The sequence below is a fragment of the Chiloscyllium punctatum genome, chromosome 20, assembly GCF_047496795.1.
Source record: "Chiloscyllium punctatum isolate Juve2018m chromosome 20, sChiPun1.3, whole genome shotgun sequence".
NCBI classification, from domain to species: domain Eukaryota; kingdom Metazoa; phylum Chordata; class Chondrichthyes; order Orectolobiformes; family Hemiscylliidae; genus Chiloscyllium; species Chiloscyllium punctatum.
In genome coordinates this window covers 27,156,734-27,174,667 of record NC_092758.1, presented here as the reverse complement: position 1 = coordinate 27,174,667, position 17,934 = coordinate 27,156,734, and the positions used below count along the sequence as shown (strand labels likewise).

Sequence of the window (17,934 nt, the reverse complement as noted above, 5' to 3'; positions counted from 1 at the left end):
GTTCTACTACAGGTGTTGACTGACCTGAGAAGTGTTATTGCATGTTTACCTGTCTAATTCTGTGATAGATGATCCAACAGGATATGCCAGTTCACTCTGAACCTGGCCTGATGGATGAACTTTGCTTGGACATATATTGGAATCGCACATAATTTCCAGTATGTAAATCTAATGGTAAAATGAGTCTCCATAAAATTTCATGTGTAGTCAGCCCTACTTAATCCAGAACACTTTCATTTAGATTTGGTGATTATCCAACTGCTCCTCTGGGAATAGTTAAGAACAGTACATTTTATACTTGTTAATTGAGTAAACACAAGGCTGATCAGCAAATGAATTTTTTTCACTAAGTGTTCATTACCCTAATAATCTAGCTGTACTTGGTTTGTCAAGGTAATAAGTGCTAGATACCACGGATAAAAGTTGTGGTGTGATAATAGAGGTGTTGAAATGGAAGACAGGTAAACAGAGTTTACTTGCTATCACTCAATGACTTGCCACAAGTGTTGATCACCAGTCATACCATTGCTGCAAAATATCAGAGGTGTGCACCAAGACCAGTAAACCATGAATTATGCTGACCAGAGATCAGAATCCAATGTATTTACTTACAGCAGTTGAGAGGCCAGGTGATACTTATCTGGATTGAGGGTAAGACTAAAATTTCCAGCCAAACTCATTCACTTTCCACCAACTTGTGGAATTACTTGTGAACCAGCATAACAGAGGATAGTGAGCACCAGGAACAAGGGAAGTGCCTATTAAAAAGTTGGTGTGAAAATTTTACATTTAGTTTGGTATTTAAGATGTAAAGGTAGGAGAGTAAGCCTCTTATGCCTCTCAAATCTCAAGGTGGTTTGAGTTGCCCGATTGATTAACTCCATGATCAGCAGCACTGAACAAGTTAAATCTGAATATTGTTCAAATTGATTTGGGAAACTGCAATGATCTAATGAACTTTCACTCTGAGCCAAGTGTTAAGCTAAAAAGGCAATGATGATCATTTTAAATCAACAAAACTGATTTCAAAAATGGAATTCATCCAACTGATTGTTTTAAATATTCATTTCAACGATGTATGCTTTAAGGGCAGTGATGACTTGTGGCAAGTCAGAACAACTTCTCTCTCCCTGAAGATGTTTGATTCAAAAATGTTGAAGGATGTCTGCAAGCTAGCCTTCCAAACCCACATGTGGACTCTCCAGGCCTCCATGATGGGGTTGGGGCAGAATGAAGAAACCTGACAGTGTGTTTGGGTTCCAATCCTCATGGGCAGCGAGTAAGTCTGCCTGCAGGGAGGTGGGAGAGGCACTGAATTGGTCCATATTGATCACCAGGATAGCACACTGATACCATCAATCACTCAGACTGACCCCACTGCAGACGCCCAACTATCCTTCAACCAACTATCCCTTACCCCCTGAAACAAGCAATTCTCTGACATCTGTGCCACCCTAACCCTTACCCACTTTCCTGCCACCCTAAACCATTACCTGACTAGCACCCTACATCCTTTCCAACTTAGCTACAATCCTGTTCAAACACTCACCTCTCTTGTTTGTCCTGGTCAAAGAGCCTTTTAGACCTTTAAATTCTGGAATATGACAGTAAATGCAGTAAAAAGGTGTGCTTAGGCCTGCAGTGCAGATTATGTGCTATGCTAGAAAACTCCCACAGCTGGAAGGCTCTGCGACTTTCAAGTGGTCTGAATTGAGCACCCAGGCTAAAAAGGTGGAGCTTCAGGTCAGGGTAAGTCAAAAGAAGCAGAATGGCAATCTGAATGTGATTGTTGTGACAATACTATACCTTAAGAGATGTATGTTGTCTTTTTTTAAAATGACGAGAAGTTGTAAACTTTGGAACAATTGTAGCAACCTGAATGGGTGCGGTCAAGCTCCTGAAGAATCAGGATTTTCAGTTTAGCTTTCAGTAGCTGTGTTTTGGAGATTAGATTAGATTACTTACAGTGTGGAAACAGGCCCTTTGGCCGAACAAGCCCACACCGACCCGCTGAAGCACAACCACCCAGACCCAGTCCCCTACATTTACCCCTGCACCTAACACTACGGGCAATTTAGCATGGCCAATTCACCTAACCTGCATGTTTTTGGACTGTGGGAGGAAACCGGAACACCCAGAGGAAACCCACGGAGATACGGGGAGAATGTGCAAATTCCATACAATCAATCAGTCGCCTGAGGCGAGATGCCGGTGTTGGACTGGGGTGTACAAAGTTAAAAGTCACAACACCAGGTTATAGTCCAACAGGTTTAATTGGAAGCACACTAGCTTTCGGAGCGTCGCTCCTTCATCAGGTGATAGTGGAGGGCTCAATCCTAAAACACAGAATTTATAGCAAAAATTTACAGTGTGATGTAACTGAAATTATACATTGAAAAATACCTTGATTGTCTGTTGAGTCATTCATCTGTTTGAATACCATGATAGTTTCACTTCTTTCATGTTTAAAATCACAAAACCTTTTTTTTAAGTTGCATTCTCAGGTTAGCTGTAACAATGGGTGATAGCTAGACAATATGAAGGTGTTAGCGCCCTATGTTCTGTCTAGGCCATGATGTTTAGATTGATTCTAATCTAAAAAGTGAGATAAGAGTTTTACATGAATTCATGCAGTTTTTGAGCAAAGTACAATGTAACTCCAAGTACAAATTCACCCCACAAAATATATGTGTGCATGTGGGTCTTTGTCTGTACGGGTTGGGGGTTGTGAGTGTGAGAGAGAGTGTGTGTGTGTATATGTGTGTGTGTGTATGTAGTGAGTGTAGAGTATCTTAAGTCTGTGAGGGGGTGCATGTGTAAGTATGAGTGTGTGTGTGTGTGTGTGTCTGGGGTGGGGGGTTGTGAGTGTCTGTGAGAGAGAGTGTGTATATGTGTGTGCATGAGTATGAGAGGATGCCTGTGTGGGTGTGGGAGCGTGTGTCTGTAAGGGTGTGAGTGGGTGTCTGTGTGTATAGGAGTGCGTGTGTGTGTGTGGGGGGGGTGTGGGTGTGTGCATATAGTTCACTGGTGGTCACCTGTAATGTGAAATGAACCCAAGGTCCTGGTTAAGGCCCTCCCTATGGGTACTGAACTTAGCTATCAGCCTCAGCTCGGCCACTTTTCGCTGCTGCCTGTCCCGAAGTCCGCCTTGGAAGATGGTCATCCGAAGGTCAGAGGTCGAATGTCCTAGACCACTGAAGTGTTTCCCAACTGGGAGGGAACATTTCCGTCTGTTGATTGTTGTGCGGTACCCATTCATCCGTTGTCGTAGCCTTTGCTCGGTTTCCCCAAAGTACCATGCTTCAGGGTATCCTTGCCTGCAACGTATAAGATAGACAACATTGTCTGAGTCACATGAGTACCTGCCATGTACAAGGTGGGAGGTATCCCCATGTGTAATGGTGGTATCTACGTCCACACTCTGACACGTCCTGCAACGCCTACCGTGACAGGGTTGTATGGAGTTGTCCTGAGAGCCAGGCAGCTTGCTACCTCTGTTTGAGGTTTGGCGGTTGTTTAAAGGCAAGTAGCGGAGGTGTGGGGAAGATCTTGGCAAGGTGCTCATCCTCACTGATAATGTTTTGCAGGTCACGAAGAACATGGCATAGTTTTTCAGCTCCTGGGAAATACTGAACAACGAAGGGTACCCTGTTGGTTGCAGCACGTGTCTGTCTCCTGAGGAGGTCATTACAGTTCCTTGCTGTGGCACGTCAGAACTGGCGGTCGATGAGTGGGCATCATACCCCGTTCTTATGAGGGCATCCCTGAGTACATCCAGGTGTCTGTCACGTTCCTCCTCATCTGAGCAGATCCGGTGTACACGTAGGGCTTGTCCATAGGGGATGGCTGTTTTAATTTGTTTTGGGTGGAAACTGGAGAAGTGTAGCATTGTGAGGCTGTCTGTGGGTTTGAGGTAGAGTGTGGTGCTGAGGTGTCCATCCTTGATGGAGATGCATGTGTCCAAGAATGAGACATACAGTCAAGAGTAGTCCATAATGAATTTGATGGTGGGATGAAACTTGTTGATGTCATTGTGTAGTTTTATCAGTGACTCCTCGTCATGGGTCCAGAGGAAGAAAATGTCGTCAATGTACCTGGTGTATAATGTTGGTTGGAGATCCTGCATAGAGAAGAAGTCTTGTTCGAACCTGTGCATAAAAATGTTGGCATATTGGGGTGCAAATTTGGTCCCCATGGCTGTTCCACGTGTCTAGATGAAGAACTGGTCGTCAAAGGTGTGTGGTTGTGAATGCTTCTACATCTCTCTCCCTCTCTGTCACAGCTAAAAGCTGGGATTCTGTACCTGCTGCTAGAATTGCATGTGAGGCAATCTATTTTACTGACTTTGCTTTTGCCAAGGGTGTGCTTATGGGCTGTTATGATATTGGAACAGTAAATGAGAAGCTTTTTTCCTAAGTATTTCGGTAGAGTTACATTTCAGCCAATTCTTTTATTTGTATTTTTGTCTGCATTTTAACTATAGTGTATGAATAAAATGTGTTTTGCTTTGAGACTGTTAGCTGACCAACTGAACAGCATCCAGAAAAAAATTTAGGGTCTCGGCTGTCTCCTTGACGTGTTTTGACGGGGTTTGGTCTGGTCCATAACATTGCCACTTCTTGGATGGATCAGGTCAAAATGGGCAAATGACAGTGTAAAGTAACAGATCTATTTTCAAGTTGAAAGGGAAACATTTTTATTATTCTTCAAAAGGTAAATTGACAAAATGAATTCAGCAACTGGCTTTGAATGGATACCTTAAATCAGTTTGACTTACAGATTTGTTTGCAAATTCGTCAACTTTCCAGATTTGTTTACAACAAAGAACTGACAAACCTAACACTGCAACAAGAATGCCAGACTATTAGTCTGCTCAAAATACTTAAATGATATAACATAATCCCTTCAATGTATGTCAAACCCTAGGAACAAAAATTAAATGCCTGCAAAATAGCAGAGTGAACGAGAAAAGGTTCTCCATTTCATTTCATGTGGATACTTTTTGTTTAAATATTAGGACGAGCAGACACAGGAAACACTCTGCAAGTAAGCACCAAAATAAACTCAGAAGAGGAAATCCTAATAGGCCATTTAAATGCCATTATTTCACATTAAAAACTTGTGAATATCCCTGTATATGGAACAACATCCGGAGAAGAAATATAGTATCTTCAATGCTATAAGATGGATACGTGCCAGAAACAGCAACCAAAAATGACAAAAGTAGCATATTAGGGTTTTCGAACATCAAGAGTAGCCAAATGGACTACAGTGGTATTTTACAGTCCTATACATTTAGCTCAACATTTACAACTCATCAGAAGATATTTTAAAAGCCTGGATAAACTTGGGTGCATGCAATAACTTTGAATAGGAAGGGAAAAGTTACTGCAATAATATGCAGAGGAAGTTTACAAATACAGTAAATTGAATATTCTATACTGAAATAGAAAAAGTCTAATCAGGCCAACATAAGATTGTATTTAGCACAACAAAATGACTTCTGCGCAAACTTTGAAATTAAAACAAACCATTGCCACAGTTTTATCCTTGTTAAGTGGTTTCCCAAATATAAATCAGTTTTTTTTTCCAAACTTCCAATGACACTTTTTCTTAAAAGTAATATTTCAATCTATACTGAATGGACAGTAGCCAGATCTGAACTGGAAGTTACATGTTTTCACAATGTAAAACACTTTTCAGAAGTATAATTTTTTTTGAGTAATCCAGGAATAATATTCTCACTCCCACGGTCTTTGATGACATCCTTACGCTCAAAGCAGCAGGGTATAGATGAACTGGGCTCATTTCTCAGTTCACTAGATGACATAAAATTATCTCCCTTTCTGCCCACTCCACAAAGACAACAAAATGATTCATTTGGTAATAAAAGTATAAGGGGAGGAAAGCATTCATAACTAGTTGGGCTAGGTTTCCTTCAGATACTTTTGCAGAAGAAAAGGTTCATGTGGGAAATCCTGCTGCTGAAATGGTCCTCATTCCATTTAATGGGTACTTGTCAACTTCCCTCCACCGGTTTGTTTCATACTGTACAATGGATCTACAAGTTTATTGTGAATGTGCAATAAACCTGGGAGAGGAATAAAAGTAAAACAAGAGAGATATATATAGCAGCAATTTTTTTTAAAAATCAGACAATGCTGTATTTATACAATATATATATAGCACCTTTAGTCTTAGAAAAAATTCCAAGGCATTTCACAGAAGCATTCGTAATGAAATCAGTGAACCTCAGTGCCAGGAGAACCATTAGGCATACTAAAAATTAGGTGTCAAACTCATGGACCTACATCACACAATTACTTGTGTGTCAACCAGCATATACAACATGCGACGGACTGAGCTAAACAATATCCCAGTCGGTGGATCAATCTGAGCTCTGCAATTCTGTGACATCCAGTTGTGAATGGTGATGAACAATTAAACAACTTACTGGAGGAGCAGAATCCCCAGTTATTGCCGTCCTCAATGAAGGTGGGGGGAGCCCAACACATCAGTGCAAAAGACAAGGCTAAAGCAGTTTAAAACATCTTCAACTATTAAGTACCATGTGGATGATCCTTCTTGGCTTCCACCTCAGGACTGTCTTAACCAGACTTCAGCCAATTGGATTCACTCTACATGATATCAAGAAATAGTTGAAGACACTACATACTCTGGAATATCGGTCCCAACTACATTCCAGCAATAGTCCTGAAGACATGCTCCAGAACGAGCTGTATTCCTCACCAAGCTGATCCAGCATTGTTACAACACTGCCACCTACCTGGCAATATTGAATATTGCCCAGGAATCTCTTTCCACACACCAAAATAAATCCAACCCAGGCAATTTTTGCTGCAATACTTCACTGTTAAACATCAGAAGCTTGATGGAAGGTGTCTGCTTATGGCTACATACCTAATATCACATCAGCACTGAAACAAGATGTCCCAAAGACTGATGGATTTTGTGAAAGTCAAAAGTAAACTAGTGACCTCTGTCTATTTTATGTCATCAGCAATATAAACATTCCATCAATTAACTGAATTACATGCTTTCTTAGAAATGTGTTTATGACGCTTCTAATTAACTAACCTTTTTTTAAAACAAGTCATCTTCACAAAACTGAAACCAAAATCCATCATCATCTACATCAAAGATTTAAATACTAAACATTATCACATTTTAAACATTTTTACCACACCCCATATAATAACTTATATGCTCATTCCCTTTACCACATACATACAATGACACCACGATTTATTATCTGAAAGATATACTACGAAAACTCACCAAGGATCCTTAGACTGCACATTTAACTTAAAAAGACAGGGATGCATATACATGAGAACAGAATCATCTGCAAGTTCTTCTCAAAGCTACACACTAGCCTGAGATGGAACTTTACTGCCACTAACTCTCTGCTATTGGGTCAAAATCCTGGAACTCCCTCTCTAACAGCACTGTATACCACATTGGCTGCATGGTTCAAGATGGCAGCTCTGTACCAAACTTTTAAGAGCAATTAGAGATAGGCAATAAATACTGGCTTAGCCAGTGAAAATATTTTGTTTTAAAAATGGGGATAGGTGAATGAAAGCTTGGTCACCCTAAAAGGAAGCGGAAGTAGCAAAGGTGGAAACTTTGAGGTACAGAATTTGAGAGGTTTTTTTAGAATTGCACAGCCAGCAAAAGAGGCTTTACCTGGCAGAGTGTCCATATCTTAGTGCAATACAGAACTGGTGGTGATTGTTATGGGGTGGATACAGAAGGGGTTGAAGCCTCTTAATAAGGGGTTAAGTAGTAGAAGTTAGTTGCTTTATAAATTATTATAGTTTGATATCTTCCCCCGAATTTTATCAACGGCTGGAAATTCTCTTAAGAACCAATTACCTTTAAAATACTGTACTGTTTTTACGCGAAGTTCCGTGGTGGCGTCTTCATCACACACAAATAGTGTTTTGGGGTGCTGCTGGAAAGCTGATACAGTCCACATGTGGTTTACACCATCTTCTATAGCTTTACACAGAGCCAAAGCTTTATGTGCTCCTGTGATAAGAATCATCACCTATAGCAAAGTAATAAAATAAAACTCACTAAGCACCTTCCATAAGTAACAATGACTATATCGTTAATTATAGACAACGGAATGAGGACATGCCACAACCCAAAGGACTAGCCACATTACCATACATCAAGAACATTTCTGAACTGACAGCCAGACTACTACGACCACTAGGACTCATAACAGCACACAAACCAACAGCCACTCTCAGACAACAACTCACCAGGACAAAGGACCCAATACCCAGCATGAGCAAAACCAATGTAGTGTACAAACTCCCATGCAAGAACTGCACAAAACACTACATAGGACAAACAGGAAGACAGCTAACGATCCATATCCATGAACACCAACTAGCCACGAAACGACACAACCAGCTATCCTTAGTAGCCACACACGCAGGTGACAAGCAACATGAATTCGACTGGGACAACACTACTATTATAGGACAAGCCAAACAGAAAACAGCCAGGGAATTCCTAGAGGCATGGCACTCATCCACAGATTCTATCAACGAACACATCGACCTGGACCCAATATACCGGCCACTGCAGTGGACAGCGACTGGAAGCGGCAGAGACAAACCACTACAAATGCCGGAGGAAAGATCACAGAAACGCTTCACAGGAGGCTCCCAAGCACTGAGGATGTCACCTAGACAGGGGACGAAACGTCTGCAACACAAATTCCCAGCTCGGCGAACAGAACCACAACAACGAGCACCCGAGCTACAAATCTTCTCACAAACCTTAATTATAGAAAGCTAGCAATGAACTTTCAAAAATTGTTACAGTGATTTGAACAGGAGCAAACAAAGAAGGGGGTCTGTGGTTGGAGGAGAGCCATAGAAATTGTGCAGGACAACAATTCTGCACCAGAATTCAATATAGTGCAGATTAACAGAACTTTTTTTTTCTACCACTTGCGCACCTGTCACTGTGCGATCTTCTAGACCAATGGCTATCAAGTTTTTAAAAAGTCACAGGTTAACCTCAAATGAACATTTCTTTTGTGTAAAATCTATGCAGGCAGCAAACAAATCAGAGGTAAGATGAAGACTTTTTAAAATAATAAATGGAGCGAGTTGTTATGCATCAAATGGTGATGAAGGCAGAGTCAATAACATTTCCAAATGGAAATAAAAATTTGCTTAAATTATTAAAGATGATTCAACAAATCAAATGCAGTTCTGCATTTACAGATCTGCGAAACTGCAACACCAGTTGATTAATGTTATTCGGAAGGAAACAAGGCTAGAAAATGAGAAACAGGAAATTGTGGGCTGCATGGTGGGACCCGGGTTCAATTCCCACCTCAGGCAACTCTCTGTGTGGAGTTTGCACATTCTCCCCATGTCTGCATGGGTTTCCTCCGGATGCTCTGGTTTCCTCCCACAATCCAAAAATGTGCAGGTTAGGTGAACTGGCCAGGCTAAAATTGCCCGTAGTGTTAGGTGAAGGGGTAAATGTAGGGGAATGGGTCTGGGTCAGTTGCGCTTCGGCGGGTCGGTGTGGACTTGTTGGGCCGAAGGGCCTGTTTCCACACTGTAAGTAATCTAATCTTAAAAAAAATTCTCAAAAAAGTACAAAATCCTACAGGCAATTTTGCATACATCAATACATTTTTCCAATAGCCTGCTTTCAGGACCTATAACAGGAAACATGCAGTTGCCTGCCATTTCTTTACCTCTCTAGCATCCATTACTGTCCCCACTCCAACAGTCAGAGCCATCGTCGGAACTTTAGACAGATCTCCATCAAAGAATCGAGCATTAGCCAATATTGTGTCCATAGCCAATGTCTTCACTCTTGTTCGTGACACCAAGCTAGAGCCCGGTTCATTGAAAGCAATGTGACCATCTGGACCAATGCCTATTCAAAGCCAAAGAAAAAAGTGTGAACCAAAATGTAATAACAAAGTTTTGACAGAGCTCACTGGAAACGTCACCCAAGGTCACTCCAGAAACCAGGGATTTGGGATAACATTAAATTAGTTAAAACTGCTTCTCTCCAAAGAGTAGTCACAAGATGAAAGGTGTAGTAATATCACACAGCTCCAGTCAAAACAGTTCTATGCTGGCATTAAAACATATTACAGATCGTTCTGCTATAATGCAACAGTTGTGTTCCTCTGCAAACTCACACTATAGAAAATCGTGCTGTAGAAGAACGCTACTGGAAAATTGCTATATCCTTTCAGGAGAAAGTTTACATTATCCAAATAACGTTCACAATTCATCAATTGTTTTGTAGCAGAACAACCTGCATTGAACCAACATGAAGATGCAATTCAGTGCATCCAACTAATGCTGATGGAACCCTAAGGGGAAAAAAAACACTTAATTTCCTAAATTAGGCACGGTCTCTGTGACAATGATAAGAACACCTCCACAGCAACTATAAAACATAATATAACAACAGATTACAGTTACAGCTATTATTAATGAAGCATCAGCTTCAGGAAGAGGATATTATTTGTCCAAATCACTGAACAGTACCACCAACAAAAAGCTCAATTCCTCCTGCTGCTTTAATTTTCTCCTCAAAAGCATCGCATTCTGCTTCCAAGTCAGGAGCATTTCCATCAAGAATGTACGTATTTTCAGCCAAGATGTCAACATGCTTAAAGAAATTGTTCCACATGAACGAATGATAGCTCTGAGGATGGTCCCGTGCAAGACCTGCAAAGGAAATGCAATAAACTGTATTATGCAGTCACTAAGTATAAGCAACAATCAAATGCACTAGCACCAAATTCTAACACTTATGACCTGTCACCTATATTTCAAAAGAAAGTAAGTAGACATTACAGGACGTCTTGGAGCTTCATAACATCTCAAAACTAACTTCAGGACCAAGGCCAACCAAATTCTTGACGAAGAGAATGTATCTGTCCAACAATGAAGTCGTTTGAAGCTATTCATTACAGCGATGCTGCTAGTCAGCCTTAATAAGCTGTTCAAACGTAATTTGGGGACACATTTTAATGTTCATTGTATGGCCCCTGCTTAGTATTTTGTTAAAGTGAAGCATGTAGCAAAGATGGGACTGAGCCATACTCCAGTACAGTCAGTTCTTCGATAACAGGATGGTTGTGTTCCTGTGCAACCCTGTGGTATAGAAAAATCGTGCTTTAGAAACAGCGCTTAAAAGTGTTGGCACTGTAGTTGTGTTGCAGCCAACACATGTTTTAAAAGCTTGTACTTTAGGAGCAGCGTTCCCAATTCATCAATCGTGTTACAGCGAATGTGGGTTAACAAAACATGCATTACACCAGCACAACTTATATTATATGGTACTATGTATGGACAACTCAGCTCATATCTGGCGTCACACAAAAAAAAAAACTTCACACTCTCCATCCACCTCATGTCAGTCTCGAATTAGGTTTGGCGCATAATTTAGATTTGGATGATAACATTATTTCATGTTTGAAATACATCCAGGGGTAAGTATGCACAAATGCAGGCAGGCAAATTGGAATCAGAAAATTGTTACAGCACAGATGAAAGTCATTCAGCCCATCGTATCTGTGCTGGCTCTCCAAATGAGCATTTTACTTGAAACCAATTTTCCATGTAAATGTCTCCACCACACATTAAGGCAGCATATTCAAGATCCTAACAACCCATTGCATGGAAGAAAGTTTCTCCTTATGTCTCCATTTTTCTTTTGATAATTGCCTTAGATCAGAGCCCTTTCATTCTTGATTCTTCTAGCAGTAGGATTAGTTTTTTCTCTATTCACTCTGTCCAGACCCCCTCAATTTTGAATAGCTTTATCAAATCTCCTATTAACATTCTCCAAGGAAAACAGTGTTAATTTCTCCAATTCTATCCAGGTAACTGAAGATCCTCCATGCACGGAACTATTCTAATCTATTTTTTCTCCACACTCTAATACCTTGACATCATTCATAAAGTGCAGCTTAGAACTACTTGCAATATTCCTGTTAAAACTGAACCAATTTAAGTTTAACATACTTCCTAACTCTTGTACAATATGCCCCTATTGGTAAAACCAATGACACTCCGTGCTTTATAAGCAACACTCTCGACGTCTCAATGACCTCCATAATTATACAACCAGATTCCCGTACACTCTTCACAGTTGTGCTCTTTATGTTATATCTCCATGTTCTTCCTATAAAAATTAAACACTTCATACTTCTCTACCATTTCCAATTTCATCTGCTACTTGCCCACCCATTCCACCAACTCATCTACATTATTTTGAAGTCCTATACTATACTCCTTACAGTTCAGAATGCTTCCAGGTTTTGTATTATCTATAAATATTGAAATTGTGCCCTGTACACCAATGTATAGGTCAATGATTAACATGCATTTCTTCAACACAAATTGGCTGTAATGTGATTGAAGAATTTAGACCATTTTTGTGGAACAAGAACTTTGCTTACCTGTATTGGGTATAACACAATTTCAGCCCCATTAATTTAAATGGTGCTGCCAATACACTATTTTCTTATAACATGGGGTCACCTGGGGATGGAACTATCACGTCATATCAGAGCCGACTGCATAGTAGAAACAGTAAGGGTTCCAACTCCATGGAGAACACAAAAATAAACCTGCCTCCGGTACAAAACATAGCCAAAAAACAAAACACAACTGGCTCCTGTCACACAGCTAATTTTACATCAACCTTGCTACTGTCTCTTTTATTCCATGAACTATATTTTGGTCAGGTGTGTGTTGTGTAAAATGTATCAAAGGTCTCTTAGTAGTTGAATACACTACATCAACAGCATTACCCTCACCATCCTACTCTGTTAATACTTCAAAAAACAACTCAACAAGTTGGTTAAACACAATTTTCTCTCAACAAATCCATGTTGGCTTGCTTTAATTAACCCATATTTTCCTCAGTAACTATTAATTTTGTCCTGAGTTATTATTTCCTTGAGCTTCCCCACAGTTAAATGAAAACTGACTGATCTGTAGTTGTCGGGCTTCTATTTACAGTCTTTATTTAATCAAAACTTTGAAATTCTCCAGTCCTATGGTACCACCCATGTCCACAAAGGCTGAAAAATTATGGCCACTACTCTCCAATTTCCATCTCATTTCCTTCAGTATTCCTTAAAGTAGCTCATCCAGCCCCAGTGCCTTACCAATATATGACAGAAACTCTTCCTTGAGACCTCTACCCAGAGACAGATGCACCACACATTACCATGAACTTCTCTGAAGGTATGGCAAGTCACCATTGATGAAAACTTCATCGCAGCCAGAATGGGGATTGAACCCTAATCTGATCCACATGCCTCATCCAACAACTGAGCAGCCGGCAACTAAGGAGTCAGAACTGCTGTGGCAATATGCACTTTTACATTCATGTTAAAGCCTGAGACTATGTATGCGATGGATCCAATTCCTTTTGCATCACAAAGCGGAACAGAATCTCTCCTGCTTTTATTCTTTGGCATTGGTGTATGTTGGAAAGATTTACAAGATGATTGGCAACATTATGAGTATATCTCTCTTGGCCATCAAATTTTGGAGTGAAACTTGAACCCAGAGCCTCTGGCTCAAAAACAGCATGTCGTCCACCGCATTACAGAAAATAACAGGGAATAACTTTTAGATTCATGACTCAAGTCACTTGGTCAGGATTTTTTTTGAACATATAAAAGTTGTACTACACCACACTCACCCACATATTCATCCATGTTAAATGTCTTCACATATCTGAATGATAGATCCCCATTCTTATAATATTCTATTAGTTTTTTATAGCTTCCCAAAGGCGTGTCTCCTGCAGAAAGATATTTTTCAAAAAATTACTGCACAAGAATTCTGCAAGCAGTTAAACTGACTAAATTCAATGACCCATGTTTACAGTCTCTCCAACCCTTAGATTACTAACACAGATCAGCCATTTACTCAGTTTTGTTTTGAAAGAAAATCTCTGTGTTAGCAATGAATATTGATGCAAACTGTACATTTGACTACATATACAATCATCTTTTATCATTAAGTTTATTTACAGAACACCAGTTCACAGACTTGGGAGTTTAGTTAAAAGGTAAGTGACAGGTGAGCTGGAAATTCAACATGGAGTCAGGAACCCAAAAACGGAATAAATTCGATGTCCTAAACCCACACCCAAGCTGCATCGCTCTTGAACTGCAATTTTTAGATGTAAATTATCTAGTTAGTCAGGAGGTAACTTCAGTGCCTCTGACGCCTCCAAGACAAGGGGTTCCCCATTTTGCCAGTGGCTGCTGCTACCTCGCCAATCAGTGCAGGCTACTGGAAAAGCCATGGAGGTGAAGTGACAACGTAACGACCAGTGCTAATTGCTCCATGGTGCGGTCTCAAAGAAATGTTTTTGGGCCCAATGAGGAAGCTGAGAGTTGTATTATGATGTGCACAAGACTGTTCTGGTTTTCAGAAAAAAATGTGAAAGTTACCTTTGGGGGCGGTGCGGTGACACAGTGGTTAGCACTGCTGCCTCACAGCACCAGAGACCCGGGTTCAATTCCCGCCTCAGGCGACTCTCTGTGTGGAGTTTGCACATTCTCCCCGTGTCTGCGTGGGTTTCCTCCGGGTGCTCCGGTTTCCTCCCACAATCCAAAAATGTGCAGGTTAGGTGAATTGACCATGCTAAATTGTCCGTAGTGTTAGTTAAGGGGTAAATGTAGGTATATGGGTCTTGGTGGTATACGCTTCGGCGGGTCAGTGTGGATTTGTTGGGCCGAAGGGCCTGTTTCCACGCTGTAAGTAATCTAATCTAATCTAATATAAACATGAGCTACAGGGACCATTAATTGGTGGCAAATGTGTTCCCAACCTTAGTTTTTAATCATCTTAATCTGCAGCACTAACTCTCTTACATAAATGACTACCGACATTACTCAGTTGCTCCACATGTCGATATCTGAAAAATGAATCACCAGTCCAAATAAATGTGTTGTCTGAATAGGTGTTTGGTCCTGACTGGCAGTATCCTACTCCCAGCTTTGTATAAACAAGTCACCTACACTTGTGTTAGAATCCCACCAACCATTTACAGGAGATACAGCAGTTTCAGTTGTTGGAATGATAGGGAAGAGTAGAAAAAACTGAAAAATGCAATAATCAAGTAGCAGGGCTATTACATTCATTAAGATGACCATGCAGTGGACCATTTATCATCTTCAGCCGAAATACTATTTGTGATTTTATTTTCATAGAGGGAGAGAAGATTACTGCACATGTCTGAATTTTCTGTAGTGACTCAACCAAAGCCAAACAAGATTGATGAGACCTGTACAATTTGTGTTTCATACAATCAGTACAGTGTGGAAGCAAGCCATTCAACCCATTAAGTCCACATTGACCCACCAAAGAGCATCCCTGTAACCCCATGTTTCCCATGGCCAATCCACCTAATCTGCACATCTTTTGACCACGAGAGGAAACTACAGCACCCAGATGAAACCTGGGCAGACATGGGGAAAATGTGCAAATTCCACATAAACAGTCCCCCAAGGGTGGAATCGAACCCTGGTCCCTGGTGCTAAGAGGCAAAGGAGCTGACCACTCAGCTACCATGTCATTTCTGTTTTAAGAAACATTTACCACATAAAACCACCCATAATGCAATACTAAACTGGCAGTACTACAAATAAAAGACATTTCTGACCTGCAAATAGGTTAATGCGTATTACTGAACTTCTACTTGGATGGTAAATTCTACCCCGAAATATTCAACCAGTCTAAAAAACCAACAGTACAAACTCAGTTCATATCAAACATCTTTTACTATTGTTGTTGTTACATACCAGTTGGTAAACCCAGGGTGAAGTATCTGTCAGGACCAGGGTTGAACTTAACAATCCGATTCCTGATGTATTTTGCAGCCCATTCACTGACTTGCATGCGATCTTCCAATATAATCAACTTCATGGTTGTTTCTTATATACTCAAGGAAACTGTACAAGAAAAACACAGCACTTTGTACTAAATCATTAAAAATGCAATACAGCCTCAATGAGGTCACAGGGCAAGGCTAAGTCCTACAGCAGGTCCAAATGTCCCATTGACTTATTGACTAGTGCAAACTTCCTTTGAAATATATAAATAACAGAAATATCATTTGTCACGAATATGTTACAGAAAATATCCCCTTTAAAAAATGGACATCATAAACTAAAAGTTATTCTCCACTGTATGGTTCTTTCCTGTGAGAGCACTGGAAGTAAAAGTTAAACACAAAGACACAAGTAGTTTAAATGCTGATAGGAAAAGAACATTAATTTTGGGTTTAAAAAAGTGATTAAAAATTGTTTAGAGCTGCTGTTAAACAAGCAAAAAATAACCGCCGATAAATAAACAAAGCTGTTCCCGCTATGGAAGTAAGCAAAAAGTTATCGATAATAATATATTTGAAATGGCATTCAAGAGAACAGGATTCACATGCCAGAGGCATGTGTAATGGGTGTGAGGTAAATCCAGAGGAGCAGTAAACAACAAAAACAAAATGAAAAAAAAATGCCCCATTAAAGTTCTTCTCTGCAGATCAGATGCTGTATTTTCCTTTTTCTTAGTCTCTGCCATAGGATCATCTGTACCTGTGTAATCACAAGGCCACACCCTCTAAAAATAATCTTACTTGTGTTTGGGAACATTTCCCCAGTTCCAGTTAATCCCTGAAATGGGGAATCTTAGCAGGTGGCTACACATCTCCCCCCCCCCCCCCCCCCCATCCTCCTTTGCTTCCCGCCTTTCGTGCAGTAAAGATACAATGTAAAATGCAGGCTACAAACACCAGCTCTTCTCTTGATGCTCTGGATGAAATGAGCTGCTCCTGCACATTTGCCCAGGCTTTGCAACTCCACCAGAGTAGCCTCATCACATTGCGGTTTTAGTCAAGGGTATGAATGCAGGAGGTAGTTTGAACATCACAAAGAAAAAGCCAGTTTGACTGAAGTCACTCAACAAGTTGCCCGCAGCATAACAAGTAGGCTATTTTGCAGAGTCGACAGTTTCGGTGTCCAATTAAAGCAAGCCTGAGATGACAATTCTGTTTTGCATGTAGAATGCAAGAAACGCCTCATTTGGAAAAGTAGAAGTTGCACAATTTGTCGGAGTTCAAAACATAGTCAACTACCCTGAAGGCAAAGGAAATAAAGTGGGGAACGGAAAAGTTAACCCTTTTTACACCTCACCCCTTATAACATTTTCAACTTATTGTTAAAATCAAATTACAGCCGGGTAGTAACACAAAATTGCATTTCTGACTATTTAAATGACAGGCGCAAGGAAATATTAAAGCAGTCGCAACTGAGAAATCCCATTTTAAAATACAAACTGTACATAATTTATTACTTCTTCCAAAAAATGAACGCTGCTGTATGATAAATAAGCTTGTTGCCACAACGAACCGAAGTAACGCAAGACAAATCAATCTAGCAATGAAGGCTGGTCTAATCGTGGGTCTTAAGGGGGTTGTAACAATTTTCTGCATTACAGGAGACACTGTAACAGATTAAAGGACACAGACCAGGCACCCGCTATTTCCTTACGACTTCCAGTAATTGTAATTCAGCCAGACACTACCTCCTAGCCTAGACTCACATTTACATAGATTGCATTTTATAATAACATCACCAGCAAGCGCCAACATCTTACCTTTTTTTTCATTAAACAGGAATCCCGTTTTCTGTGTTTCCTTTTCTTTATCCCAGCGCAAGGAGAACACTGTCATATGATTTTCTTGCCGGTCAGATGATCGGAAGAGAAAAAAAGAGAGGGAAATCAAATCTTTTGTTGGTTCTTTTTGAAGTTTGACACAAGTCTCCACGCACTGAACTAACTCAGAATATTGCAATTGAACGCTTATCAACCTATGCTTCCT

General features: G+C 40.4%; 1 protein-coding gene across 5 annotated transcripts; it reads right to left on the bottom strand.

Annotated features, from left to right (window-relative positions):
• Positions 1 to 4,679: 4,679 nt before the first annotated feature.
• On the bottom strand, positions 4,680 to 17,851 carry gnpda1 (glucosamine-6-phosphate deaminase 1). Of its 5 annotated transcripts, none has more exons than XM_072590551.1 (7): positions 17,709 to 17,843; positions 15,860 to 16,009; positions 13,747 to 13,848; positions 10,569 to 10,751; positions 9,758 to 9,942; positions 7,900 to 8,074; positions 4,680 to 6,091 (listed from the first exon to the last, which is right to left on the bottom strand). In XM_072590551.1, the coding sequence occupies exons 2-7, from the start codon at positions 15,981 to 15,983 to the stop codon at positions 6,006 to 6,008; spliced, it is 855 nt and encodes a 284-aa protein (XP_072446652.1). In that variant the 5' UTR covers positions 15,984 to 16,009; positions 17,709 to 17,843; the 3' UTR covers positions 4,680 to 6,005. The 5 variants fall into 5 exon arrangements, with proteins under 5 accessions (XP_072446652.1, XP_072446653.1, XP_072446656.1 ...); XM_072590552.1 differs by lacking the exon at positions 17,709 to 17,843 and adding an exon at positions 17,406 to 17,427; XM_072590555.1 differs by lacking the exon at positions 17,709 to 17,843 and adding an exon at positions 16,844 to 16,990.
• Positions 17,852 to 17,934: the final 83 nt, after the last annotated feature.